The 27946-nt window shown below is 50.7% G+C and overlaps 1 protein-coding gene across 1 annotated transcript in view; it reads left to right on the top strand.

Moving 5' to 3' along the window:
• Positions 1-27946, top strand: part of RAPGEF5 (Rap guanine nucleotide exchange factor 5) — a 228013-nt gene that overhangs the window by 142546 nt on the left and 57521 nt on the right. The window contains exons 10-11 of the mRNA XM_052001415.1: positions 12064-12182; positions 12842-12930. Of these exons, the coding sequence (XP_051857375.1) occupies positions 12064-12182; positions 12842-12930 (208 nt within the window). The remainder of the gene's footprint in view (positions 1-12063; positions 12183-12841; positions 12931-27946) is intronic.

The raw sequence follows: 27946 nt of genomic DNA, 5'->3' as shown, positions 1-27946 counted from the left end.
AGTCTGTGATGTCACTGGGGCTCAGAGACCCCCCCAGAATCTGTGACATCACTGGCGTGGGCACTGCTGGGCAGCAGATTCCCTCTGCTAGGTAAGACTAGCGCTTCTCTGCACCTTAGAGTCCCAGGAAAGAGCTTATGAAAGCCTAAGTGACTTCCTGGCTCAGGCATCCCAGTTTCAAGGCCAGCTCTTTGGCCATTCCGCCACCTTACCCTGAGCTTCCACATGGCTACACCTTGCCCAGCTCTAGACCAGGAAAGTCTGTGGTTTCCATTCCTGACCCCCTGCTGCCCTGTGCTTTGGGCCCGGGTCTCATGCCCCGTCCTTGCTCTTGCTGTGGCTGACACACCCAGGCTGACCCCCTGCTGCCCCGTGCTTTGGGCCTGGGTCTCATGGCCCCGTCCTTGCTCTTGCTGTGGCTGACACACCCAGGCTGACCCCCTGCTGCCCTGTGCTTTGGGCCCGGGTCTCATGGCCCCGTCCTTGCTCTTGCTGTGGCTGACACACCCAGGCTGACCCCCTGCTGCCCTGTGCCTTGGGCCTGGGTCTCATGCCCCGTCCTTGCTCTTGCTGTGGCTGACACACCCAGGCTGACCCCCTGCTGCCCTGTGCTTTGGGCCCGGGTCTCATGCCCCGTCCTTGCTCTTGCTGTGACTGCCACACCCAGGCTGACTCCTCCCTCTCCCACCATTTTCAGCTTGTCCAGCTTCTCTGGGCTCGACTCCTGGGAGACGTCTGCTCCCGGCCAGCCCGGCTGGATCCTTGGTCTCTGCATCCCTTTGTGCCCCACGGGCAGAGCCAGATGCTCCTCCTGCAGAGAGCGACCAGGAGACCGCACCGAGCTCAGGGGCTGACACAAGGAATCTTGTTTCCTCCGAGCACAGTGTTATGGAATGAGCTCAGATTTCAGGGAGCTGATCTCAGTTCTTGATAAGGAAGAAAACGGACATTTTCAAGGTCGCGAGGTCCGGGAACACACAATAGAGGGAGATTAGAGAATGCCCTTCTCCCCACGCTGCCCTTCTTCCCAGGAAAGACTTTTCAGATAGGAAGGAGCCTGGGACTATTTTTGTCCCGGAGACAGAAGAAAGGAATAATCACACCTGGACAATCATGTCTCATTCTGGACACAGATGAGATAGTGAAAGCTAGAGAACGTCCAGAGGGGAGGGAGGATTCAACTGAAGGAAATTTCAAAAGCACTTATGAGGTGCTTGCTGTGTACAAGGCACTTTTGGGGTGCTGAGGATGCTCCCAAGAAGCACAATATGTACACGGAGAAGTAAATGCAAAGTAATTTCCAGAGTGAAAATGCTGAGCCATGAGAGTCAGCAGGGAGAACTGGGGGATATTTTCCCTGAAGAATAGAAAATTGTAAGTACCCGAAGGACTGTGGGAAAAGATTGAGACTTTTTTCTTTGGTTCCAGAAGAAAGAACAAAGATAAAAAAGAAATAAGTAAAAAGAAATAAAATTGAGGCTTCTGCCAAATTCAACCCCCTCATTTTACAGGTGGGAAAGTAGAAGTGAAAGCACTTGCCCAGCGTCACTGCTAGTGAGGGGCAGAAACAGGACTCAGACTCAAGTGAGGAAGCGCCATTAAGTCACATTCTGGCCTTTGAGGTGGATGGAGCCCTTCCATCCTGGCGGTCCTTTGTACGGAGGTCTCTGAGCCCTCCGCGCCATCGTCTGTCGAACCGTTTGGCTGAGATTGGCTCACGACTGGAATTCCAAGCTTTTAGGCTTTCTTGGGACCTTGTGCAGGGAGTGATTGCGGCCCTGCATTTCAGTCTGCGCTGAGTCAGGAGGATCCCTGCTCAAATCCTGCCCCTGCCGGCTAATGACTGTGACTCTCTCCGGGCCTTAGACCACACTGGGTAACAACTGGTGGCCGATTACAGTTTAGTATAGTATGGAATAGTATAATATAGTATAGCTTGTATAGTATAGTGTACAGTATGTGTGGTATAGAATAGTATATACAGAATAGAATAGGATAGAATAGGAGAGGAGAGTATATATAGTATAAAATAGTATAGTATAGTATAGTGTATATAGTATGGAATAGTATAATATAGTATAGCATGTATAGTATAGAATAGCATAGTATAGTATGGAATAGTATGTGCAGTATAATATAGTATACAATATGTAGAAGTATAAGGTTACAAATTGCGCAGGAGCTTAGTAGATGGAGTTTGGTCGTTGAGAATTGCCAGCCCCATCAAAATCCCAGCTCCAGTTTACAAAAAAGTATCTAGATTAGGAAGGCAGAAAAGTTGAGAGTTCCTGGGAGTTGTTTCTCAGAAACCTTCAGGGACTCCCTGTCGCCCAGAGGACCTACTCTTCAGCCTCCTATTTCAGACCCTCTTAATCTGGCTCCCACTGACTTTTCCCATCTTCTCTCACATTTCTCTCCTTTATCAACTCTTTCCAAACAAGATCCACCCCATGAGCCATTGCCACCAGAATCCTTGTCTCCTTTTTCCATTGGCCAGCAGAGGTGCCGGTCTCCCCTGTGTTCCCTACCCCTGATTCTCCACTGCTCCAAAAGAGAATTCCCTTCTGAATCGCAGGCGTATGACTTGAAGGCCCTGAGAGTCCAACAGACTCATTTTACAAATGAAGGAACGGAGGTGGGTCCGGGAACATTATTGGAGGATCGGAGATTTAGCGCTGGAAGGGACCACGTTGCCCTCAGGACCTCATTTTCTAGGTGTGAGCTTCTTGAAGTTGGGGACCCCTTGGCTCCCGCCCCTCTCAGACCCAGCTGTGAGCTCAGTGGTTGCCGGGCTGACTGGTTTGTGTGCTCTCCCTCTGCGGAGCTGTTTACCAGGCTAGGCTGAAGGGCTTGATCTCATCCCACACAGCCCTCTCTCTGTTCGGCTCCCATAAAAGGCTACACAAGACTCTGGGTGGCCCAAGAAACAGAGCGGGAAGCTCTCCCCCTTGACACCGTCCACTTGCTCGGTCTTTCCCCCAGTGTACACTGTTAATCAGCTTCATCTTGCCAGCGACGTGCTTTTGACCTTTTTTGCAAGGATCTGTTTACTCGTATCTTCTGGGAACAAATTACGAAGCCGTCAGCACTGCAGGGACCGTTCCCCTCGGCGCCCGTTTGTTTGGGCCCAGATTCTGCTTTTTAGATGAGCGTGCTAACCACCCTGCCCTCTCTGTGCCCGCACCCTCAGCTCATGATGCAGGCTGCCGGCTCCGTTTGTAAACACGCCGACTTTGGGAAGCACCTGCTACTTGCTGAATCTGGACAGTTTTCATCCTTCATCCTAAGCCTTTTGGAAGCCCCCTGTCTGTGCACAAGGCCCAGTCCCACCCGCTTTGTCGGGGGCCGACAACGCTGGACCATCGGGCTCAATTCTCGGGGGCCTTTGGTAAGCCAGTGAGGACTAGGAGAAGGTATTAAGTCCCCCCTCGCTTCTGTTGAAGGGACTGGTCACATATGCCCTGGAGAAGCAACGTGGGGCATAAAACAGCTGCCTTCCTGCATCTGAAGGGCCATCAAAGAGCTTTATTTTTCTTGGCCCCCAAGAGTAGGACAAGGAACAATGGGTGGAAATTGAAAAAAAAATAGATTTCAGCTTGATGTCAGGAGAAACTTGCTGACCATTTCACTCGTGCAGAAATGGGCCGGGCAGAGTTCACGAGCCTTCCGTCGCTGGGCCCCCGCCAGCAAGGGCTGGATGCTCCCACTAGGGGCCATCGATCATAAAGGGCGCCCTCAGTCAAGGTGAACTTGGCTCAGTGTCCTGGGAAGTCCCAGCCAAGGCTGCGATGCCGCGATTCTTTCTGTGAATGCTGGGCTCGGGACTTAGCCTTTATTCAGGAGAGGCACAAGGGAGTCCATGAAGGCTTGTGAGCAGAGGAGCGACAAGAACAGACCAGGACGTTAGGAATAACGCTGGACAAATTGGAAAGGGGCTCAATTAGAAACAAGAAGTTCATTAAGGAACTGAGCTAAGGAGGAGGGAGCTTTGGGAAGGAGGTGCTCTTCCTGATGAGGAGCTAAAATCTGCTTTGTCTCCTCTCTCCCACTGATCAGTTTTAGCCTGTGCCTCTGAAATACCCTCCGATGCCCTCCTTTGCATAGGGCAAATCTGGCAGCGGTGACACTGGAGCCAGGAAGATCCAAGTTCAAATTCTCCCCTAAAAATCTAGAAGCTGTGTGACCCTCATTTTTTAAGCACCTTCAGCCTCTATTTCCTCATCTGCCAAATGAGCTAGAGAAGGAAAAGGCAAACTGCTGCAGTCTCTCTGCTAAGAAAACACCAAAGGAGGTCACAAGGAGTCAGATAAGATTGAAATAATACATGACAATAACCTATTTCTGTTAGAGTTCCCTCTGTAGCTCCCCTATGTTTCCATTATTAATTTTTTTAATTAATAGAAGTCTGTTGTCTCTCTCTTATTCCAATAACAAAAAGAGAAAAAAGAAAACTCCTTTGTAACAAATATGCAAATTTAAGTACAGGTAAATTTCCTTACTGATTATATGTGTGTGTGTTTACCATTTATGTACATGGGTAAATATACACATACATGTATACACGTGCACACACGTGTATGTGTCTCATTCTGAACCCTGAGTCCACCCCGCCTCTGTCAGGAGATAAAGAATATATTTTCCCATGAGTCCTCAGGAAGAACAGATGGTCATTGTATTGATCAAGAGTCCTTCCAGCTTTCAGAGCTGTTTTCCTTTGTAGTTTTACTGTGATTTCTTAATTGTTCTCCTGCTTCCACTCAATGTCATTCTTTTTAAGTTTATAAAGTCCTAAAAACGATCATGTTTCCTGTACTGATGCCATCGCCTGCCTCATCCCGCCGGTTCTGCTCACTTCATCCCGCATCAGTTCATTTACATCTTTCCTGAGTCTTGGAAATCAATTTCCCCCCTCTCACGATAGGCCCCCACAATCCCCTCCTCTCCAGGCCAAAGCTGCTGCTCTTGAATTCGTTCCTGCTGGATGGGTTTAGGGCAATCCTCGAACCTTCCTTCCCTCCAAGTGGCCCTTCTGAAGTGACGACCTTTCATGATGAGCTCGGGGACCCCTCCATGGCCAGGAGCTCGGGCCCGGTGGACACTGGGTCTGGTTCTGCCTTTGCTTCAGAGTCGCTATCTCTATTAATACCACGTAAGACTGCGTTAGCCCCTTAAGCAGCCACATCACCCCACCGACACAGCAAGCATGTAGGAGCCAAAGCTCCGGGACTTTCTGATGGGAAAAACTGCCAAGCCAGGTCGCGAGTTCATTTGTTTAGCCTGAGTGCCCGGCTTGACATTTATCCTCATTAAATGTCATCTGGTTGGTTCGGGTCTATCATTCCAGCTTGAGTCTGAAATCTGTCACCCAGCAGATGAGCTTCAAATTATCTCCACATGGGATCAGTGGCCTCCTCTCGTCTTCAGAGGATCATCACAGATTATAGATGTATGGGGGAGACCTCCGAGGCCAATCTCCTCATTAACCCATGAGGAAACTGAGGCTTCTGGTCAATCAGTCAACAGTCATCTCATTAAGAGCCTAGTCCACTTCCTATTGTACTAAGGATTTTATAAAAATTACGAATAGGCTTGGGCGAGTATCTTTATTTAGAGCAGGGCTCTAGAATGGGCAGCAACTTTCATTTGTCTCCTGCTCCAAAGCATCCCTTGGATTTGCCTTTATTTAGAGCAGGGCTCTAGAATGGGCAGCAACTTTCAATTGCCTCCTGCTCCAAAGCATCCCTTGGATTTGCCTTTATTTAGAGCGGGATTCTAGAATGGGCAGCAACTTTCAATTGCCTCCTGCTCCAAAGCATCCCTTGGATTTGACTTTATTTAGAGCAGGGCTCTAGAATGCACAGCAACTTTCATTTGCCTCCTGCTCCAAAGCATCCCTTGGATTTCCCTTTATTTAGAGCGGGGCTCTAGAATGGGCAGCAACTTTCATTTGCCTCCTGATCCAAAGCATCCCTTGGATTTGCCTTTATTTAGAGCGGGGCTCTAGAATGGGCAGCAACTTTCAATTGCCACCTGCTCCAAAGCATCCCTTGGATTTGCCTTTATTTAGAGCGGGGTTCTAGAATGCACAGCAACTTTCAATTGCCACCTGCTCCAAAGCATCCCTTGGATTTGACTTTATTTAGAGCAGGGCTCTAGAATGCACAGCAACTTTCATTTGCCTCCTGCTCCAAAGCATCCCTTGGATTTCCCTTTATTTAGAGCGGGGCTCTAGAATGGGCAGCAACTTTCATTTGCCTCCTGATCCAAAGCATCCCTTGGATTTGCCTTTATTTAGAGCGGGGCTCTAGAATGGGCAGCAACTTTCAATTGCCACCTGCTCCAAAGCATCCCTTGGATTTGACTTTATTTAGAGCAGGGCTCTAGAATGGGCAGCAACTTTCAATTGCCACCTGCTCCAAAGCATCCCTTGGATTTGCCTTTATTTAGAGCGGGGTTCTAGAATGGGCAGCAACTTTCATTTGCCTCCTGCTCCAAAGCATCCCTTGGATTTCCCTTTATTTAGAGCGGGGCTCTAGAATGGGCAGCAACTTTTCAATTGCCACCTGCTCCAAAGCATCCCTTGGATTTGCCTTTATTTAGAGCGGGGTTCTAGAATGGGCAGCAACTTTCATTTGCCTCCTGCTCCAAAGCATCCCTCGGATTTGCCTTTATTTAGAGCGGGGCTCTAGAATGGGCAGCAACTTTCATTTGCCTCCTGCTCCAAAGCATCCCTTGGATTTGCCTTTATTTAGAGCGGGGTTCTAGAATGGGCAGCAACTTTCATTTGCCTCCTGCTCCAAAGCATCCCTTGGATTTGCCTTTATTTAGAGCAGGGCTCTAGAATGGGCAGCAACTTTCAAGCACCTCCTGCTCCAAAGCATCTCTCAGATCTGTCTGTCAAGAGGAATTAATCAACAAATTTGTACTAAGCATTTACCTCGTGTCAGGATTTTTCTGTATTTGACATTAGGGATACACAGATAAAAATGAGACAATTCCTGCCCTCAAGAAGCTTACGTTCTCAGGGAAAGCAGCCCATACATACATGATAATATACATCTATGCATGCATATAAATACATATGTGCATAAAACATATGCACAGTGATCCCAAGGTAATTGGAGAGTCACTAGCAGTTGGGAGGATCTCAGGAGTTCCCTGAGTAAAGTTGTGAAGCAAAGTGAAGGAGAGTCTAGGAAGTGCATTGGCTGGAGCGCTGACTTAGATCCAGGACAACCCGAGTTCAAATCTGGTTTCAAACATTTCCCATCTATCTGTGTAACTCTGGGCAAGTCACTTAATCTCTTAGTGCCCCAAGGAATAAGGCTGACAAGCCCCCAGTTATGTGCATAGATGGAGAGAATTTCCATGCAAGGAGCTCCTCTATAATAATGAAATAACAGATCAGTCCAAAAAAGAAAAACAAATTCTGAGGGTGTTGCCATGAGTTATATGAGCTATTGACCCTTGAGTGTGAATTAGTTGATTGTCCTGCTGGGACAGAACAGTGAAGGATCCAGTGTTGGATGGGGAGGTGGATGCTTTGGGAGCTCCGGGGATGGAGTGTTGATTGACCTCCCACCCACCTTTGGTGGGAGCAGAGGATGTCGGAGCACGGGAGAAGTGGGCGGGAGTTGGCGATGCTGGAGTTGACTCGTGGCCGCTTCCTTACCGTGGCCAGCTCCTGCTGGGCTCCCCCCTCAGGGGCACATCCCTGAGCTGTTTCTGGAACTCCTTACCTCTCCAAGTATTTGACGGATAGCAACGTTCCCAAGGAGAGCCGGAGGCTCCTTACTCTGGAAATCATGTGGGACTGCGGTGGCGGAAGGCTGGGCCGAGGTCTGGGCCGGATGGATCATTGGGATCACAGGGGTAATTGTCCCAATTCCAGCAGCCTCGCAGTCACCTTCAGAAGGTCCCTTCCTGGCTGTTTTCAGCAAGGGGAAACTTCTGTGAAATGTGAAACAAATGAAAACCATTGGTTGGAACCACTGAGAACTGGATCTGGTCCTCGGGGACTGCTCTGCTCTGTCAGGGGGTTTGCAGCAGTCTATATGGATAAAAGGAAAGCAAAACCCCTAATTGTCACTGGCCAGGTGCTTCCAGGAGAAGACAAAGTCATGGCTTAATAAGACAGCGGGAAAGCGTCCCGAGACCAGAAGCCGCGCCTGAGATGGGGGCCTCCCGCGTGGGGCGCACCGGGCTCGGGCCTTTAGGCTTGATTCTGGGAGCCGCATTTTAGGGGAGACACTGACGGGGAGAGAGCTTGGTGTGGAGATGGGGAAGATGGCCTCCTCCGGGGAAGGAGCGGGGCCAGAAAAGGCAACATGTCCTAATAAGGAGAGCTGTCCCAGGCCCTCCGGGAGGTCTTCCAGCGGGGTGCAATAGCAGGGATGCCTTTGGAGGTATAAGTGGGCTTGGATCGCCTCCAAGTGCCCTTTTACCTCTGACGCTGTGGGAATGAGAAACGACCCTGACTGAGAAGGAGCCTCCATCTTCCCCATGAGCCTCTCTGTTGTTCCCGATTGCCATATCCCCGTGACAAATGCGTGCTATCGGTCAGCTCCAGTGCAGGGTCTCTGTGGGGTGGCCCCCTTCCCATGCCCAGCAGGGAGTACTGTGGCTGGGCCCTTTCATGGCAGACGTTATGGGGAGAGGGGTTGCTGAGACTGGCCTGTGACAGTGGATAAGGCTATGTATTCTATTTGGACAGAAAGATGACCACTTGAGTCTGTCTCTTATGCTCAGGTAGATGATGCAATAGAGAGAAGGCTAGGTCTGGAGTTTAAAAATTTAGTCTCAGATGCACTTGCCAGCTGTGTGCCCTCCGTGCCTCAGTTTCCTCATCTGTAAAATGAGCTGGGGAAGGGGATGCATCCTAGTCCAGGATCTCTGCCAAGAAAAGCCTAAAGGAGGTCACAGGGCACCGGACGCGACTGACGGACAGATTTTCTGTCTCTCGGTCTCTCCGTGTCCTCGGTGCCCCCCTCACTGCATCTCATCTTTCCCAAGGAACTTTCTTCCAATGGAGATTTCAAAGAGCAATGCAGTTTTAGGACTCATCGGTTACTTTTTGAAAAACTTAATCTCTTCACAGTACACAACGTGACTGGTAAAGGGGCCGTGGGAAGCGGCCGCAAGGTCAGACGCCGGCTCCCGGCAGTTGGGGCGGCTCCGCGGCCGGAGTCTCGGGGGACATCGGGGTCTAGGATGGCGAGGTCCGATCGCCATCGTTCACTCCTTCTTGTACCACCCAGATGAGACTGCCCCGGCAACGTGGCACTTGCCCACTGTTAAGTGTCGGAGGCCAGATTTCAAGTCAGCTCCTCCCGACCTCAGGGCCAGCGCTCTATCCACTGCCCCTCCCGGTTACCCCTCAGAATTTTCTCTCTAGTCCTTTCATTTTACACTTTTCTAATGCGCCTGATTAATAATCCATTATATTAATCCTGCTCATTATTTTAATAATTTCCAGCATTCCCAAAAGCAATCTCTAGCCTTCATCCTAATGCTGAAGGGCCCACGGCCTAAAGCTGGTTGAGAATCCCTGACCCTGAGGGTCTCTAAAGCCCTCCACCCCAAGCTTAGACCCAGCCTCCCACCCGAGCCTTTGCCGTTGACTTACTTGGTGACTCTGGTGATGATGTCTCCCCACTTCTGCAAAGGGGAGTAAAAATGCGCCTGTGACTTCTAAGCCTGTGAAGAGCACATAGTCGGACTCCTTTCCTCTAGTGGAAACTGGCCTCTAAAGCTTCAGCCTCTAAAGCTTCAGCCTCAGGCAGCGTTTGCCAATAAGCATTCATTAAGCACCTACTGTGTGCCAGGCTCTAGAGACAACACAAATTGTCCAGCTGGAAGCGTCACTGCTCTTGCTCCTGGGGGAGCCGCAGATGAAGAGAAAGGCAGATGCTGGGGGTCTAGAGAAGGGGAGAAGGTAGGGGCAGGGGAGAGGAACGGGTTCTCAGGAGGGTGTGCGCCATCGTTATGGGACTGGCTTGTGACAAAGCTGAGAGAAGCGGGAGGGCCTAGAGCAGGAACAAGCGGCCGCTCTTAGGGGGTTCCCTGCAGGAGGAATGTGGAACGGACTAGTGGGGACAAAGCAGAGAGGAAAGGGTTTTGTTTGTACCTTCTTTTAGAGGCAATAGGGAGCCACTGATGGTTCATGGTCAGAGGATACTTCTGGCAGCTTATTGAAGGATGGGAGTATGTAAGTGACAAATTAGGGGGGCTGCTGCAGGAGAAGTGACAAGAACCTCAGTTAGGGTGGGGCTCCATTAGCTGGGGGAGGTGTTGAGTAACGCTCTGTATAATTTGTGATATACTCTGCATGATCTGTAATTATGTAATTTATTTGTAAGATATTCTGTTAAGCCCTGAAACAAACGGGGGCTTTCCCAACACACTGCCGTCATTAGTGTGAAGTACAGGGAGCCAACGGGGGGCTCCTAATGCACCCCCTGCCTTCTATTTCTGCCCGCTTTTGCCCCCCTCAAAGTTGTTGGACAGAATTCCTGACCTCAGCTTTCCTTCAAAAACCGCCCCGGCAGCCACCCGAGGCCCAGATCCATGTCAGATCCTCAGTCAGCGTCTCTCGGACACCCAGGGTGCGCAGGCAGCAGCAACACCTGGCCCCCTCCCCAGGAGCCCTAACTGCAGGTGCCCCTTGTTCAGGGCGAGGAGGGAGGCTCGGGGGCTCAAAGGGAACTCCATTCTGGTGTCCTCTTACTTCTTCTCCCCCCCCCCCGCCTTTTCCACCTTTCTCTCCCCTCTCCCTCTTCTCCTCCCTTACTCCAATCCCTGCCTCTTCTTCCCCATCACCTTTTCTCTCCTCTTCCTCCCTTTTTCCTCTTCCCCCTCTGCCTTTCCTTCCTCCCCCTTCTCTCCCCTCTTCCTCCCTTTTTCCTTTCCCCCTCTGCCTCTCCTTCCTCCCCCTTCTCTCTCTCCTCCTCCCTTTCTCCTTCTGTTTCTTCTCTCCTTCTTTCCCTCCTCTCCTCTCTCCCTCTGTCTCCCTTTCCTCTTTCCCCCCATCACCCCCTCAGTCCCCATCCTCCCTCCCCCCTGTTCCTCCCTCCCTCTGAGATGGGCGGGGCCGGCTCCCTGACCCAGAACAGCCTAGGTGGGCTGCTAACAGGGGCTCCTTTGGAGCAGGCCTTGAAGCACTCAGAGGTCACCCAGCCCAGAAAGGCAGGGACGCCCCAAGTCAGTGACCTCTCTTGAAAGCTGACTGTGGAATTGCTCCCCCCCAAAGAGTGGCCTCCCAGGGTGTGTGTGGGGGGAGGTCGCAGATCCTGGGGGAGGGCCGAGCCAAAGGGCCCCCAGCTCCCAGGACAGAAAGTGCGAGTCAGAGAATAGACCCCGATTGTTTGGGATCCTCATGAATTCTCCAGTTCAGGACATTGATGCGGGGACTTGGGCATTTTGCTTTTGATAATTGTGCCCTCGTTTTTGACTCTTTTTCCCCCTTCAGATATTGGAAAAGGTTTCTGGGCTTCTCTGGGATTATTGTTTTTAGAACCCAAAGCGACCTTCCAGGGCGCTGAGTCTCAGCTGATGCTAAGGTTTAAAGACCCATGAAGCTGGACCCGAGTTCAAATCCCAGTCCTAATGATCCTTCCCCATTCGACAATGGACGAGTTAAGAGACTTCCGTGGGACTCGGTTTCCTCAAATGTTAAATGCGGGAGTTGGGCTAGACGGACTCTGGGGTCCCTGCTGCCCCTAGTCCCGTGATCCCCTAAATGCCCTCATTTTGCAGATGAGGAAATTGAGACCGGCAAAAAGGAAGTGACAAGGCTGGATTTGAATCCAGATTCAGGGATCCTGCTCCCTTCCCCCCCCAAAAAAAACCAACAAAACTTCAACTGTCCTTTAAAGGGAACAGGAGATGCTCGAGCCCCCCGAACCCATAGCGCGCCCCCCTCCCCCCGGCCACTTTGGAGCAACCCCCGTCGCCCGCGCTGCTGCTGGGGCTTCCCAGCCTTTCACCGAGTATTTACCTTTTCTCTCTTTGTTTTCTCTCCTCTCCTCCTTCCCCTCCCCTCCCTCCCCCGACCCCAAATTACAGCAAGATGATGAAGTGACAACCTTGCAAGTTAAAGGGGAAGACGGAACTGTCCTGGTATTCAAGAAGGTGTCGTCATGCGGGCCGGCCCCCACGTCAGGGAGTGGCCACACTGATTGGAGGTGAGAGGCTCGGGCTTCCCCCCAGCAGCAGCAGCCCGGGGCTGGTGGCGTGGCTAGGCTGCCGCCTTCTCCTCCTCCTCCTCCTCCTCCTCGTCCTCTCTTCCTCCTCCTCCTCCTCCTCCCTCCTTTCCTCCTCCTCCCCCTCCCCCTCCTCCCTTCTTTCTCCTCCTCCTCCCGGTTAGTCCGTCTCTCCCTCCCGGATTGTGTCTTTCCCTGCCTCCCCTCCCTGTCTCTCCCTCCGGCGCTCGCTCCGTCCCTCCCTCCCTCCCTCCGTCCGTCCCTCCCTCCCTCCCTCTGCCTCTCTTCTCTCCGCCTCTGGAACGTCCTAGCTGACTGCAGAGCCCCCAGCAGCCAGATGGACTGAGCCCGGCTGCCTTCTGGGGGAGGCTGGGGGATGGCAGGAGCCCGGAGCATCTAGGGAGGGGGAGATGCCTTTGTTAGGAGGCGGGCACAATGGGGAGCTCGCGGCTGAGGGTCTTTGACCCCCAGCTCGAGAGGAAGGACTCGGCCGCCCTCCCCGGCGGCCGCGAGCTGCCCTTGCCTACCTTTGATGTGCCTTATTTCAAATACATCGACGAGGAGGATGAGGAGGATGAGTGGAGCAACCGCTCGCAGTCCTCCACGGAGGACGACTCCTCCGATTCTCTGCTTTCCGACAGATACGTGGTGGTGTCGGGGACGCCCGAGAAGATCCTGGAGCACCTCCTCAATGACTTGCACCTGGAAGAAGTCCAGGACAAAGAGACAGGTAAGGAGGCGCCGCGACTTCCTGCCGGCCGGGAGCGGGGCTGATGCCGGGCACCCGCGGGGGGCTGCCAGGCCGGGGCCGGTGCCAGGGGCGGCGTGCGCCCTGGCGCTGCCCCGGGGCTTGGCCGGCCCGAGAGCTGGGGGGGAGGTGCGTGCTTTGGGCCGCTGCCCATCAGCCCCTGCGTGCCCTTTCCAGATGGATGCCGGCCTGGGACGGGCACTGCCAAGGATTCCCGGCCGCCCGGCCTTGGCACCCGGCCCCCACTTTTAACCAGAGTCCCGGGAAGGCAGGGGCCGAGCCGGAGCCCAGTGGGAAACCCGAGGGGGGACCGTGGCCTGACTGGCAGAGTGTGGAGCCAGGGCAGAGGTGCCCACAGAGTGCCGGGCAATGCCCGCATCCTCCGGGTGACCCGGGCAGAGCAATCTCTGGGGGACAGATGTGGCCTCCTTGACTTTTCACCTAGAGATTGTCATTCGCGGCTGCCTGGAGGGATGATGGGATCCACTGGGCGGCCTGGAAGGCCACTTTAGTCTCCTTGCTAAATACGCTCTGGGCTCCTTCAGAAGGACCATTTTGTTTTGAAATGGCTTTAGTGCCTTCCCTATGAACTGAGACACCATGGTGCCGGCTGGGGGCACCTCAGGGCAGAAGGGGGGCCTCCAGCCGGGGCTAATTATTGCATTGATCCGACCCTCCTTGGCCTCTTGGCTGACTGGCTCCAGGATGTGCTTGGGGTCAGGGGCTGATTTTTGGCCCAGGGACTCCTGGGCCAGACGAGGCACCTCAGGTGTCCTGTTTGCAACCCTGAGAGTGGTTGGCCAGGTCTCACTGGGGCGCACGATCCTTCATTTCAAGTTCCTAACACTTCTAGGAGGGATTCTAAAGTTCCCAACGTGGTGGGAAGTTTCCCGGGAATCCCGGCGTTGACTCCCAGTTGGAAAGGGAGGAGGCCCTCGGCAGCTTTTGAGTCCAGTCCATACACCCAAAGCTCCCATTCGTGTGACATCCAGCAGGTCATCTTTCAAGGCCGGCGGTACCTGGATCATCCCGGGGAGCACGAGAACAAAGTTGTCATGATTGAGCCTGCTGTGCCCCGAGAGTTACTGTGGGTAGCTTCAGTAGGATCCCAGGGAGAGAGTTAGAAGTGGGTGAGCCAACAGAGGCTTCTAATCCAACCTCCTCGTTTTTACAGAAAAGGAAACTGAGGTCCAGAGCGGAGGAGGAGGAACTTAGCCGTAGATGGATGTGGCGAGGGCCGCTCTCAGTCCAACTTCCCCAGAAGGAAGCTGAGGTCTCTAGACGAGAGGGAAGTTAAGACCTCGCACCCCCAAGGGCCCTCAAAGCCCCAAAGAAAGAGGGAAAAGGTTCAGTGTGAGTCCATAGGTTTGACCCTGTGCCACAAACCCAGGGAGCAGGAAGGGGCTGGACCTTCTGCCATATGCAGGCTCTGATAACACTCTTGGAGCTGGGAAGCCCGGGCTCACATCCTGCCCTCGGAAGGGAGATCGTGGAGGAATCACCTTGTTCCTCCGGGCTTTGGCTGCCCCATCTGCACAATGGGCCCGGGAGGCCCGTCCACCTATTTCCTGGCATTATTCAGGGGATATTAAGGCACCATCCAAATGGGTGGGTTTTTGTTACCGCTACCATTAGCGGTCTCTCGCCCAGGACACGTGGGAAGCCCTGAGCCCTGCCCAAGTGCAGGTGGGTGCCCTGCTGCGCGTGCCCCCAAAGCCGTTCTGCTTTCTCAGGCAGAGTCCGTGGGGACTGGGAGGGGGCTCGCTGTGCTTCGGGGCATCACAGGGGGCCCGGGCTGGGTCTCCGGTGAAGTTCTGTGCCGGGTCCGTGGGTGCATCTGGTGTTAGGGCGGGGAAGGGGAGGGGGCTGCAGCTGCGCCTCCCAGAAGGGCTTAGCCACGATGGCAGGTGTCCCCGGGTGCTTATGCGCTTGTTCATGACCAGGCCAACACTGGCTGCTTGGGCAGAATGTTAGGGCTGGGGCTACAGAGACAGCAAGAGGTGCCCGCCTTCGTGGAGCCTCCGTTCTGCGGTGCTCAGACGAGCCTCGACAGCTGTGTGGGGTTCCCCCGGAGGTGGGTGGGGAGGAGGCGAGGGAGGCCATCGGTCAGTCCCCCACAAGCTTTGGGGGCTCCTATTGGCCGAGCCAGGGCCAGATGTGGAGGATGTCAATCACCAAGTGTTTGTTGGGCACCTGACCCGTCCTAGGCGCTGCGCAAGGCCGGTGGGGCCACACCTGGAGCAGCCCCTGCCCTCGAGGAGCTTACACTCTAGAGGAGGGATCTAATGAAGAGAGGGAACATGGGCTGGTGGGTGGGCACTGGGCCCGGGGCATTGACTAGCTGTGTGACCCTGGAGACACATCCAGCATTTCTGTGCCTCAGTTTCCTCATCTGCAAAGTGAAGGGAGTGAACCCAGTCGTCTCCTCCAGCATCATCTGCGCTCCTATGGTTTAGTACTGAGGAGAGACAAGAAACTTCTTTCTCTTCCTCTGAGACAGAAGGCAAGGACTTTTCACTCTTTAACGACCAGGATGACGACACTCCTTCCAGGCTGGTGCGGGGCATTTGGGAGCCGGACGGGAGCCAGGCCCCCAGTCAGGGTAACTCCGAGACTCAGTGGGTCACTTCAACCATGTGTCCGGGTCTTCGCTCCCGACTCTGGACAAAAGACAGTTTGGGTAGGAAACTCAACGGTTATTGGGACAGAAAAATTGGGCACAACCGAAATGACGGAATAACTGAGCATGGGATCATAGGGACAGATCTGGAAGAACCTTCAAGGCCATCAGGTTTGGTCCTTTCATTTTACAGATGAGGAAACTGAGGCACAGAAGGTGAGATGGTTTTCCAAGGTTTCCCTTAGCTCCTTGGTATCTGAGGCTGGATTTGAACTCGGGTCTTTTTGACGCTGAGCCCAGCGTCCCATCTACCAGCCCATGCTCCTTCCTCGATGCCCTGTAATTACCCGCCTCTCTCTACACCCCCACCCTCCTGCATGCTGATCACAGCAATGACAGTAACTCCCATGTATATAGTGCTTGGCTGTTTACAAAGTCCTTCCCTCACTCTAACCCAGGGATGTGGGCGGCACAAGGGCCGGGGTCCCCATTGTACAGATGAGACAAGTGAATCTCTGCGACTTGCTCAAGTTTGTACAATGTGGGGCAGTGGTTAGAGTCTGGAAGACCTGAGTTCGAATCTGGTCTCGAATATTCACCAACTGGTGACTCTGGGCAAGTCACCTAAGCTCAGTGTCTATAAAATGGGGGCAATACTAGTGCCTCCTTCCAGGACTCTTGTTGAGGATCGAATGGGATAATAACAGACACCTTGTAGAGGCTATAAAAGTATTAGCGGTCATCGTCGTCATTCCTCTCCTCATTAATATCATCCTTTCCATTGGCAGTAAAGGCAACGTCCCCAGACTGTCCCCGTCTCCCTGAGGGCAGAGATGTGTGCTTCCTCCTCTCTGCCCAAGCTTGGCCCATTGAAGCTTGTGGGGGTTCCCCCTCTCGCTGAGGGCAGAGATGTGTGCTTCCTCCTCTCTGCCCAAGCTTGGCCCATTGAAGCTTGCGGGGGTTCTCCCGCCTCTCCTGCCGCCATTGTGGATTTGGTTCCTCTGGTTCAGTTTGCATCACCTCATGGAGGTTTGCTCGAGTTTTCCTGGACTGATTGTCTGCCAGGACACATGGCGTGCGTTATTCCATCATATTTCTTTGTGACAATTTAGTCAGCCATTCTCCAGGCAATGGGCGCGCTCTATCCTTTCACTCCCTGAGTTCCTCTCACTCATTGGATATGACAGCATTATTCCATTATATTCGTGGAGTACATTTTATTTACTCATCCCCCAGTTCCTCTGGGCCCGACTCTATTCCCTTTTCATTTTTGGCTCACCCCCAGAATTCTACTGCAACTATTTTGTGGCTCCAGGCCTTTCTTTCTGTCTGGGACCACATTGAGCCTAAGTGGACCCTCTGGGCCAGAGATTTCAATGAGTTTTCTTGTGAAACTCTAAAGAGCGCTTCCGAAACTTTGGACAGTTCCCCCAGCCATATATCACTATGTCGGCCTTCCCACCACCCATCCAGCATTGGGGGAGAATATAGAAAAGTAAAGGAGAAATGTACTTGCTCTTTTTCTGAACTGAATCTCTTATCCTTGACCTCAGGGCCCGGGGAACTTTACCTCTTTTGTTCGTTGTAATAAATGAGTTAAGGAGTAACTCTTCAGGCCATTTTGATGACCCTGAATTTGGGCTCTTACCCTTAATCCAGAGGGAGTCCCAGATCTCATGGGAGACTCAGGGAAGGCAGATGAAAAGGGCTGTGATCCCCATGTCCAAGGGTGTTTTTCATCCTCCGAAGCCCCTTTTGAAGGGGTGTGACCCCCATGCTCTGGAAGGCAAATGCAGGGTTCTCGGTGCCTTCCCATGGGAATGGGACAGTCAGGACACTCCCGTCCAGGAAGGCTCCTTCATCCCTGGAGGCCAAGGACAAATAAAATGGCAGAGACCAGTAGCTGCCCGCCTCTTTCCTCTCCGGAGGAAACTTGGTGACTTGGGGTCAACCCTCAGATGAGTAGATGGGAGCTAACGCCTCCCTGGCTGAAGGGAAATCTGACCCAGGGAGGTCCCTGACGGGATGGCTGCACACCGGAGTGACAGAAGAACTGGTGACATCCACCTAAGAACCCTCCCTCACTGGCTTGAGGAGTAGGAAGCTAAGCTTCTGAAACAGATGTTTTTGTTTGTTTTTGCTCCCCATTGGCAGCACAAAGCACAGAGGGGGAAAATATTTCATTCATTCAGCCAATACTTACAGAGTTCCTATGATGAAGGGATGAGTCATTTATTAAGTGCTTACTGTGTACAGAGCACTAGGTACTCACTAAGTCCAGAGTCCTGGAAGTGAGGTCGTCCTGCCTCTTAGGAGTTTCCATTCTATGGAGGAAGATAAGACATACTGATGATTTCAGCTGCAAGGTGGATGGGAAAGTCCCATGGTCCTTAGAGTGCAAAATCAATGCTCAGAGCATCCTTTACCCAGGTTGTCTTGCCTGCTGAGCTTCCTATGATCTCGGACATTTTCTAACTGTGTGACCCCAGGCAAGCCCCCTTAGCCTCTCTGAGTCTTGGTTTACCTCTCCAGAAAATGGAAATGAAAATATCTGTCACATGCGCATCCTGACAGCCAAGATAGAGGCGCTGATGGAGAGCTGGCCACAAGGCCAGGGAGACCTCAGTTCAGGGTCCACCTTCTGACACCGACCAGCCACGTGACTCTGGACTGGTCAGTCATTGCTCACTGCCGTGTGCTCAAGGTCAGGCCTCCCCACAAAACCCCCAGTACTGCTTGAACCAGATCGAAATGTAACTGGAAACATTCCACCGCCTAAATACAAATACAGTGTAACACGATTATTAGTGGGGCTGGACTCCGGCTTCTTCTGGGAACAAGACGCTCTCTCTCTCAGCTCTGGGAATTTTCTTTGGCCGGCCCATGCCTGGAATGCTCTCGTTCCTCACCTCGGCCTCCTGGTTTCCTTCTCGTCTCAGTTCAGACCCATTCCGTACACGGAACCTTTCCCAAACCCTCTTTACTCTCACCTCTGCCTCTATCAGTTTCCTCTCTGTCCCTGTTCTGGTGGGGGAGAAGTTGTCTTGGAGAGCCCAGCTTTTTAAATTGCAGGTCTCATCACTGAATGTGGGGGTCATCAAATGATTCCTTCTTCTCAGAAAATAGGTGTACCTATTTTCTATACCAATTACCTGGGGTCACATAAAAATCTCTCCAGCAAAAAAAAAGGGGCGATGAGCAGAAAAAGTTTAAGCCCCGATGTAGAGAAGAAAGAGCCAACCTTGGAGCAGTCAGAGCAGGAATCAAGGTCTGCCTCTAATACATCCCGGCTCGGCCAGTCTGCACACACCACTTAACCTCCCACTGTCCCCAGACAACTCTCATGGATACTGTTGGCAGAGTGGGAGCCAATCTGTATCGATAAATAGAATTTCCTCAATGGGACTATCTATATCAATAAAATTATAGCATACTAGCTACTAAGGCAAGGGAAGGAGGGAAAGAAAGAAAAAGAGGAAAGAAGGAGTGAGGGAGGGAGAATGAAAGAAAGGAAAGAGGACAGAAAGGAAGAAAGAAAGGGATGGAGGAAGAGGAAGAGAGTGAAAACAGAGGAGAGAGGAAGAAAGGGAAGGAAAGATAAAAGGAAGGGAGGCAGGAAGGAAAGAAAGAAGAGAGGGAGGATGAAAACAAAGGAAAGAAGAAAGGGAAGGAAAGAAGGAAGGAAAGAAAGGAGAGAGGGAGGATGAAAACAAAGGAAAGAAGAAAGGGAAGGAAAGGAGGAAGGAAGGAAAGAAAGGAGAGAGGGAGGATGAACAAGGAAAGAAGAAAGAAAAGGAAGAAAAGAAGGAAGGAAATAAAGAAGGGAAGCAAGAAGGAAGGAAAGAAATTGAAAGGGTGAGTATGTGTTTGGAGAGTTGATATTTGTCCTAGTGACTGCTAAGATTTCTTCCAGACCAAAAATTTTATAATTTTAAGAAATCTGAGATTATAAGGACCTTGAACTTGCCCCAGAAGTCCTTCAAAAGTAGCAGGTCCTAGCTCCCCTTTACAGCTGTAAACAAGATTCCTGATCTTTTTTTTTTTGCGAGTTCCCATCAATGTGTCACTGATCCATTGTTTACAGCCACATGATGTGACTATCAGGGAGATGAATTATTGGACCCAAATGGCATAATATCATTTTCCTGCCTGGTGCTGATGTAAGTGCATCTGTAAGGAGATATCATGTCAAATGGACAATTTAGACAAAACTGTCATGGAAAATGTGCCATGAAATTAAGAGATAGGAGCAGTGCTTCATCCCCAGAGGTAGGAGCCCGTCTCAGAGGGACCTGCCAAGGCACTGGGGGCTTTAAGAAGGTTTTGGGTGCTTTGCACAGTGCCCGGCACACAGTAGGTACTTGATAAATGTTAATTGATCGACGTCTAAAAAGCACATGACTTTGATCAGGGAGAGGGCCACTCTGTCTTGGAATTCCTGGATTATTCTTTTCCATGAGTCCAGTTCCAGCTGGTTGAAGAGAGAGTCGTTCCATGCCCATCATTCGCTGACTTGGCCGTGCAGCTGATTAGACGGCCCTGAGAAATAAAGTGACCAGGAGCATTACTAACGTGCCGGGGCTGTGTCCGGTGTGAGAGGGGCAGAGCATGGTTAGTCAGTGACTAAGTCTTGGAAGAGAGATGGTGATAGAACCCTGCGGGACCTGCCCAGAATTCTGCCTAGACCTCCTTTCATTTGAGGTAAAAGAGCAGGGAACTGGCCCACAAAGTAGTAGGGCAGCAGCCCAAGCACAGTGTCCCCTGCTCACCCTCCAAGGTGTCCAGCCCACGCCTCTGCAGACATGGCGGAATCCCAGTCATAGGGAGGTTTAGTTATGTCCACAAAGTCAGAAGGGGCCAAGTTTGCCAAGCCCTCTGTAGACATTACTGACTGGGAACCCCAGAGTTCTCTCTGCTCTAGTGCATCATTCTAATTAAGTACCAAGATGGGCACTGTTGCTAATAGAAACAAGGACAAAGGGCCAGGGGGAGGGGGGGCTGAATTATAGGAGCTCCTGAGGTCATGATATCATTGATACTAGAGATAAATGGGGTTTTGAAGCCATCTAGTCCCACCCCTCACTTTCCAGCTGAAGAGAAGCTAAAGGATTTGCCCATGGTGGTGAGACTTATAGATGGGGTTCGCCCCAGGAGCTCCATCTCTCTCTCTTCCATCTCTGAAACTTATGACTCTCCAGGTATCAGTGGATGACTTCCTAATCCCCATTGGGTGGGTCTTTGTGCCGTAGGACCATTCCCATTTCACAGACAGGAAAACAAAGGTTGAAGAGGATGATGGTACAATGTAGTGGATAGAGCGCCAGCCTTGGAATCTTGGGTTCGAATCCCGTTGCTGAGAACTTGCTATTTTGTGCCTGGTGGTGTTACTCAGGCTGTGTGAGCTTCAGTTTCCAATCTGGCAAAACGGGAAATAATAAGAGCTGCGAGATCCACTCACTGAACTGCCGGGAAATTCAACTGAGATAAGTAAGCTACGTCAGGGTGTTAACGTCTGCATGGAAGCTGGTGGGAGCAGGCGCCGGTGGCGGGCAGACACGGAGTTAAGTTCCTCCGAGTGACAAAGTGAGTGCGAAGTAAGGGCAGAACGATAACTCGGAGATCCATTATCTTTCCCCCTCAGCCCGGCGGGTGTCTCGTGAATAGAATCATGGAGGCCGGATCATAATGGAAATAAAGCTCTCTCTGGAAAACCCCGGGTCAGGCTATTTGCGAACCACTTAAGTCATTTCATCTCCAGCACAAAAGGCCATCATCTGGGCTACCAGCTGTGAGCAAAACAGCCCCTCAGAGTCCAGACTCTTGAGAGGGGACAGAGCCTCCCGGTTCCAGCTGCCACCATGGCTGCCGGCCCTAATGAGAAATTACCAGGCGTCCAATTTCGAATCTGAATTTCCATTTGAGTCATTCGTCTTCGGAAGAGTCTGTTCTCTCTCACCTTTGAACACAAGACATGATGTACGCTAACAAGGGAGCCGATGCTTTTACACCGCCAGTGGACTGCGGGTTAATTAATACCCTCGTTACTTGGGAAAGTCGGGGAAGTGAAGTGAGACTGAGCCCGAGCATCAGGTTATTAGCTGGCGCTGATTAAGAATGGAAATGGGCTCGTTTCATTGTGGCGCGACCCGGGGTGGGGGATGCGTTTAATGGACGGGGACTCGTCAAGAGAGCCAGCCCTTCCTTGGCAAGAATCTTTTCCTTTCCCTCATCCTCTGAGAAGGGGCCATCGGAAAAGGTTAATTGGCAAGCGGGAGAACGCTTCATCCCTTCGTTATTGAGAACACTCCTTCTCTTGGGATTCACCAAAGTCTACTTTAAGTTCAGGATTCTCATTTCATCAGTACAAATATATTCAGGATCAAGTGACCAGAATACAATGGTTCTCCTGTGAGTGAAGCGTTTTCAGAGGAACACAGAATGCTGCCTTCATTGGTTTCTCAATAGAAATAGTGATTTTTTTCTTAATATAATATCTACGATTGCTGTCACCCTCTGCCTCCTTTTCATCCACTCTGCAGTCATCGCTGCAGAATTGGAAGGGGCCCAAACAAGACTGAGGGCCATTTTGTATTGTGCTTTGTTTCATGGGTTGCCAAGGCCAAAGATTCGTTACCCAGGGGCCAGACCGCCTCTTCTTTCCAGCATTTGCCGTGAAAAGCCGGGGGTCCCCTCCCAGAAAGACATCCAGGAGCACTTTGTGGTTGTCTCATTTCCTCGCCATGTCCGGAGACAATGAGGAAGGCCCCCGGCATGGAGGGAAAACGTTCCATGGCAAACTTCTGGGGGGACGTGAATGGCAGGATGGGCAGGTATGGCCGCGCGGAAGTCCGGGTGGCTGGATGGAACTCGTACCCTGGGGGAGGGGGGTCCTAGCGCCATATCAGTGTGAATTCAGGAAGCCGGAAGGTCTGCTGGCTATGAGGGCTAGGGGATTGATGCAGATCTGTTCAACCAGGAGCAATTCCCAATAAACAACTGGTCAAAAGGATATGACTGAAGCCCGTTGACTGACTCTGTGACTACATGTTCTGAGTTATGAATGACAAGAAAAATGACAATTAGAGCTACTCTGAGGCCTTACCTGCGACCCCCCTCCCCTAAGGTGACAAGAGTGATCCAAAATGGAAGCGGGCAATGTGGAGTCGAAGACAAACATGATGATTCACTGTTAGGATGACCGTGGGCTGCTTCAACCATTCGGTAAAAACAACAGAGAATTATGCCAGAAAAGTGAGCAAACTACTTAGACTCTGACTCCGCAATCCCATTGTTAGCGATATGTCCCAAGGAGTCAGTGACAGAGGGAAAGGTTCTATAGAGATGAAAAGTATTTATAACAACATCTTTTTTTTTTAATATTAGTCAAGAAATTGGAAGTCAGACATTGACATCCTGATACACGCCGGCTCTGAACAAGTCACTTAACGGCTTGGTGCTCAGATTCCAGCTTCTTAAACTGTAGGTCATGACCCCACTGGGGGTCTCCTGAGTGTGGGGGATGCAAAATGAGAATTTCTTATCACTAAATGTTGGATTTGTACATACCAATATTCTAATTTTCATATTTTATAAACTAATTATATTATTTTATATACTAATATGTCTGGGGTCAAATATATGGCCAATCCCGATTCCAGATGACTGAAATCTCCTTCCTCTCTGGTAGGAGACATTTCATTTTCTATCCATCTTTCAGATTTCAGGCACCGTTTAGAGCCAGTGATCACGTCTACAATTCATTATCCATCTTCCCCTATGAGAAAATTGACATGAAACATCTATATATACTCTGGACTTTATCACCATGGGCATTTCTTCCAACAATGCGCATCGCAGTCCATCCATACTTGCCTATTCTATGTAACATTTATTCATATCCTTCCATAAGTTCATTATCAGGGATCAACTCACCATGCAAGAGCCTTCCTCAGGTGCTCCTGACACCCTGAGGATACCATTGGCGCCCCTGAGGTGCCCATTGATCATCTCTCAGTCTTGCCAAGGCAAGAAGCATCTCCATGATGGAGGAAATAGACTGTATTAAAGGAGATAGAATCCATAGCTGAATTGCATATATAGTCTCCGTCCCAGCACGTCGGTAAAAGTTACTGTGAAGGGGAAAAGTTAGGGAGGATCACCTCCTGGCTCATTGGGAATTGGCCAAACCAGTGCTGGGGCCATTGTGAATAAATTTAAGTCATTTTGGAAGCCAGACAAAGGGCAAAGTCGTGCCCATCTTGGGGGAAAGGAGCCTTTTTATGCCAATGTTTCCTGTCTTTTCCCTCTTTTATGAATGTGCATAAACTCTGCTAGTTCTAATGTAAAAAGCTCTAGCTCCAATAGGACTTTGGGGACACCTATAGTGAAGTACTGGGTGGAATTTGGCTCTATATCTATTAAGTCCAAGTTGAATTATCTTACCCTTATAGGGAACTTTCATCATCATCATCATCATCATCATCATCATCATCTATATAATGTGTTAATGCTCAGAAAGGACTTTCTACAAATTGTCTCCTTTTAGGCCCATGGCAGCCCTGTGAGGTGGGCATTCCAGTTATTGTCAATGCCCTTTTTATGGATGAAAATTGATATTCAGAAAGGTTGAATGGCCTCCCCATAGCATAGCATAGCATAGCTGAGTGTTAGAGGAAGGATTTGAAACCAGGATCCATTAGGAGCATCCGTTTTTGTTGGAAACAGAGCACATGTAGGAAATTAAGTGAATTGGTACTGATTCTATGATCCTTAGCCTAGAAGTTGGTCTTTTAAAAGAAATTCCGGGTGACTTTTTTCCTTGCCATTTATTGCTGCCACTTGCCTCTGGTCGGCTTTAAAAAACACTTTAGTACTCTCCCTTCACTTTCGTCAGTGTTAACATCCCCTTCATTGATACAGATTGTGGCTCCATTAAAACTTGGTAGTCAATCAGTCTTGGAGAATTGCAGTAGCCCCAAAGTTGGTCATCTCGCAGCCTTCCAGGTGATGAGACCCCCAAACTTAAATAAGCAGAGCTGTCTTTGGACAGCGACACAGACCATCACCGGGTCTATACCCCGTCTTCAGAAGCTCAGTAGCATTTATGTTCTGCAAACGGAGCAGGTTCGCCTCCGTACCAGTCACATTGTTCTATCCATGCGCCATTCTGCCTGATGGGCGTCCATTTTACTCACAGGTCTTTGCTACCACACCAAGTCTTGCTATGGATGTTTTTGATCAGTGTTGGATCGTTCTGTCCGACCTCATTAAGGTATATTGACGGTAGTGCGATTACGGCCATTTGTCATTCACGATTCTAAATTATTTCCCAGAATGAGTGGGTCAATTCACAAGTCTGCTAACAGAATACCAGTAGTGCCCGTCTTTCCTCAGCCCTCCAACATCCACTGTGTCCAGCCTCTGAGATCTCGGATCATTTCCTGGATGTGAGGAGAGTTCTCAGAGTCGTGGGGATTTATGTGTTTCTTTCTCTCTGTCTACAACACTTTCCTCTGATCGTTGATGATGAGCCATTCTTCTTTCAGAATGGTGTATAAAGTTATACTTATTACTGTTTTATAGATTACTTCTTGGGCATAATCTCTCTTCCCAATGAGTTCTCTTGGGATGCAAAGTTCTTCTGTAGCTTCCTTTGCTTTCCAGAATGGGTCCCCGAATGCTAAAGGCCATTACTAGGATGGGCTGAAATAACTCATCTGATGGGTAACTGTCCTCGCCATGGCCGAGTTTTGCCATTGTTGTTGTTTTTAAGAAGCAGCGCTTTGAGATCTCCAGAACAAAAGGCCAGCAGTGTTTCTATTAAAGGGTTTTCTCGGTCGGGGCTGGTTCCTTCTGTCTTTCAGCCTTCATTCCTCTACATTCCTAAATCTCAGCTGCATTTTATGAAATTTACAGGAGGGGGTCTCAGACTTCGCCGTAGGAAAGCTTGGGACCCACCCCTGCAAGGCAAGGACATGGGATATTGTGTCAGTAATGAGTTTGGCAGCCTGGTAGGTTTAGCCAAAGGGCTATTATTCCATTGTAACAGCCATTGTGGAAATTAGCCCAACAACGGTCTGGAAAACCATGTAAGATACAGAAATATTCCTCTTTCAGCTGTAGCTGTGCCCCTTACTCCCCACCCAGCTGGTAGATCAGCGGAGACCCCCAGATGCCCTAGTCTGAATTTCAAAATGTTGCTGATGTCTTCCTCCGGTAGAATTGACTGTCACCTCTGCAAGGAAGGGGCTTCCCATGCAAGAGAGTGGGCACTTCAGGGGGCTGATCGAGGTGGCAAAGAGGTGGCCTTCTATGGTGATTTGTTGGATGAGCAATCAGTGCATTTGTTAATCTTTCCTGGAGCTTTCTATGAAATCATTGCCCTCATTTAAGCAGCAGCTCCGGGGAATCGGTTGGAATTGACAAGCTAATGGGGTGAAGTGATGTCTTTTGGGGCGGTTGGGGCCCTTTCGGATAACGGCAATCTGCAGGGTCGTTGTCCTTTGGCAGCTTCAAGTTCTTTTTCCTTGTCCCACTTCTCCTCCCTTTTCCCATTATCCCCAGTCTCTGCTTTGTTGTTATTGTTTTACAATTGAAATCTTTCAGTCTGTTTGTCGCCACCTTCTCTCCTTTTTCCTCCCTTTTAAGGAGGTTTATATGGACAGTGAGCTTTCCCAGAGTTCATGTAAGTGTTTTAGCATCATATGGAGTAAAGAGGAGAGATGGGGAGAGAGAGAAGGAGATGGAGAAAAGGGGAAGAGGGAGGGAGGGAAGGAAGGAGGGAGGGAGGGAGGGAGGGAGGGAGAGAGAGAGAGAGAGAGAGAGAGAGGTAAAAGAGAGAGAGAGAGAGAGAGAGAGAGGGAGGGAAGGAGAGGGAGAGAGAGAGAGAGGGAGGGAGGGGGAGGAGGAGGGAGAGGGAGAGGGAGAGAGAGAGAGAGAGAGAGAGAGAGAGAGAGAGAGAAAGAGAGAGAGAGAGAGAGAGAAGAAAACATCGAAGCACCTGGTGTTGCCTGACTTCTTTTAGGGAAAATGTTATTTTGGTCCAAATAAGGGGCCCATTCTTCATAGACAGACAGACACACACACACACACACACACACAGAGCTGTTAGCAAAATCCAGTTTATTCAAAAGCTCTAGAAAAGGCAAAATGACTTAGAAGGAACCAGTCTTGAAGTCTTGAGGAATTAAATTCAAATCCTACCTTCAATACATCATTTAAGCACCTAGTGACCCAGACAACTCTCTGAGAAGGCTCAAGATGAGTTGTTACCCTTCTTTAATAGGGGGAGTTTGTCACAGTCATGAAGTCACATGTCTGACCCTGAAATAAAACCAAGCCCAAACACCGTCCATGTAATCATCCGCTTAGTTACGGAAACCGGCACATGGGTGGTGTTACTGCATTTTAATTTCACAGAGAAGACTCCCTCGAGTTTCTCCTCTGAGGCTGTGAAACATCGGGCACCGGCGGTGGGAAGGAGAAACGATGCTCCACATCCCCTTGGAACAGCGATGTCAGAAAACATCTTTATTTGGATTGAAAGGAGTTTGGGAAAAGGAGCTCAGAGGCATTTTGTCGCGGCGGTCGGTGTGGTTATTGCTTGGGGCCCGCTGATAGATTCTTCCTTTCAGCTCTCCTGGGGGAGCTGGCCCTCCTTTGGGCCGAGCTACTGTGCGCGTTTCCTTTGCTCTCTCTCTCCCACCCACTCCCACCCCCACACCCCCCGAGGTCTGCCTGGGAACCGGGAGCGCTCCGAAGGGCTCGATTCCGTTCCGCTGAAGGTATTGAAAGCTGTTTTCATCTCACGGCTGATGGATGAGTTTTCTAACACAATTTTGGTCCATCCAGGCCAAGTCCTCCTGGGCTGGAGGGTCCTAACACTCCAGATCATCAGTTCCTCGGACACTAATTGATGACTCCTTTGTAGCTGAATAAATAATGAGAATCCCACTAGGGAGGAGGAGGGACAGACTTGGTGACAGATGTTATTCTCAGAGGTGGAGAAGGTCAATTTGCTTTTAAACTCGCTTTTAAAATAAGGAAGGAGGGGGCAGTTAGATGGAAGCTAGCTGTGTGACCCGTGGTCCCCGGTCCTCAGTTTCCTCATCTGTAAAGCGGGGCTATCACCAGCAATCCTCCTTCTGAGGTTTGTTGTCAAGACAAAAGGAGATGCCGGAGCAACCAAAAGAAGGGGCGAGGGCTTTGGAAGGAAGACATCTGTCTTTTGGGTATGTGAGCATTGTCTTGTTGTATGTTTGTATAAGGGGAAGGTTGTTTATTTAGTTCTCCATTTCCCCTTCCCGCAGATCGGGGTCTTCCTTTATCAACAGCTGGATTTATTGCATTTGGAGGGAGATGCGAAGTTTCCATTTCTTC

The sequence above is a fragment of the Antechinus flavipes genome, chromosome 5 (assembly GCF_016432865.1).
Source record: "Antechinus flavipes isolate AdamAnt ecotype Samford, QLD, Australia chromosome 5, AdamAnt_v2, whole genome shotgun sequence".
In the NCBI taxonomy this organism is placed as follows: domain Eukaryota; kingdom Metazoa; phylum Chordata; class Mammalia; order Dasyuromorphia; family Dasyuridae; genus Antechinus; species Antechinus flavipes.
The sequence above is the reverse complement of the archived record's forward strand: the minus strand, read 5'-3'. Positions and strand labels throughout refer to the sequence as shown.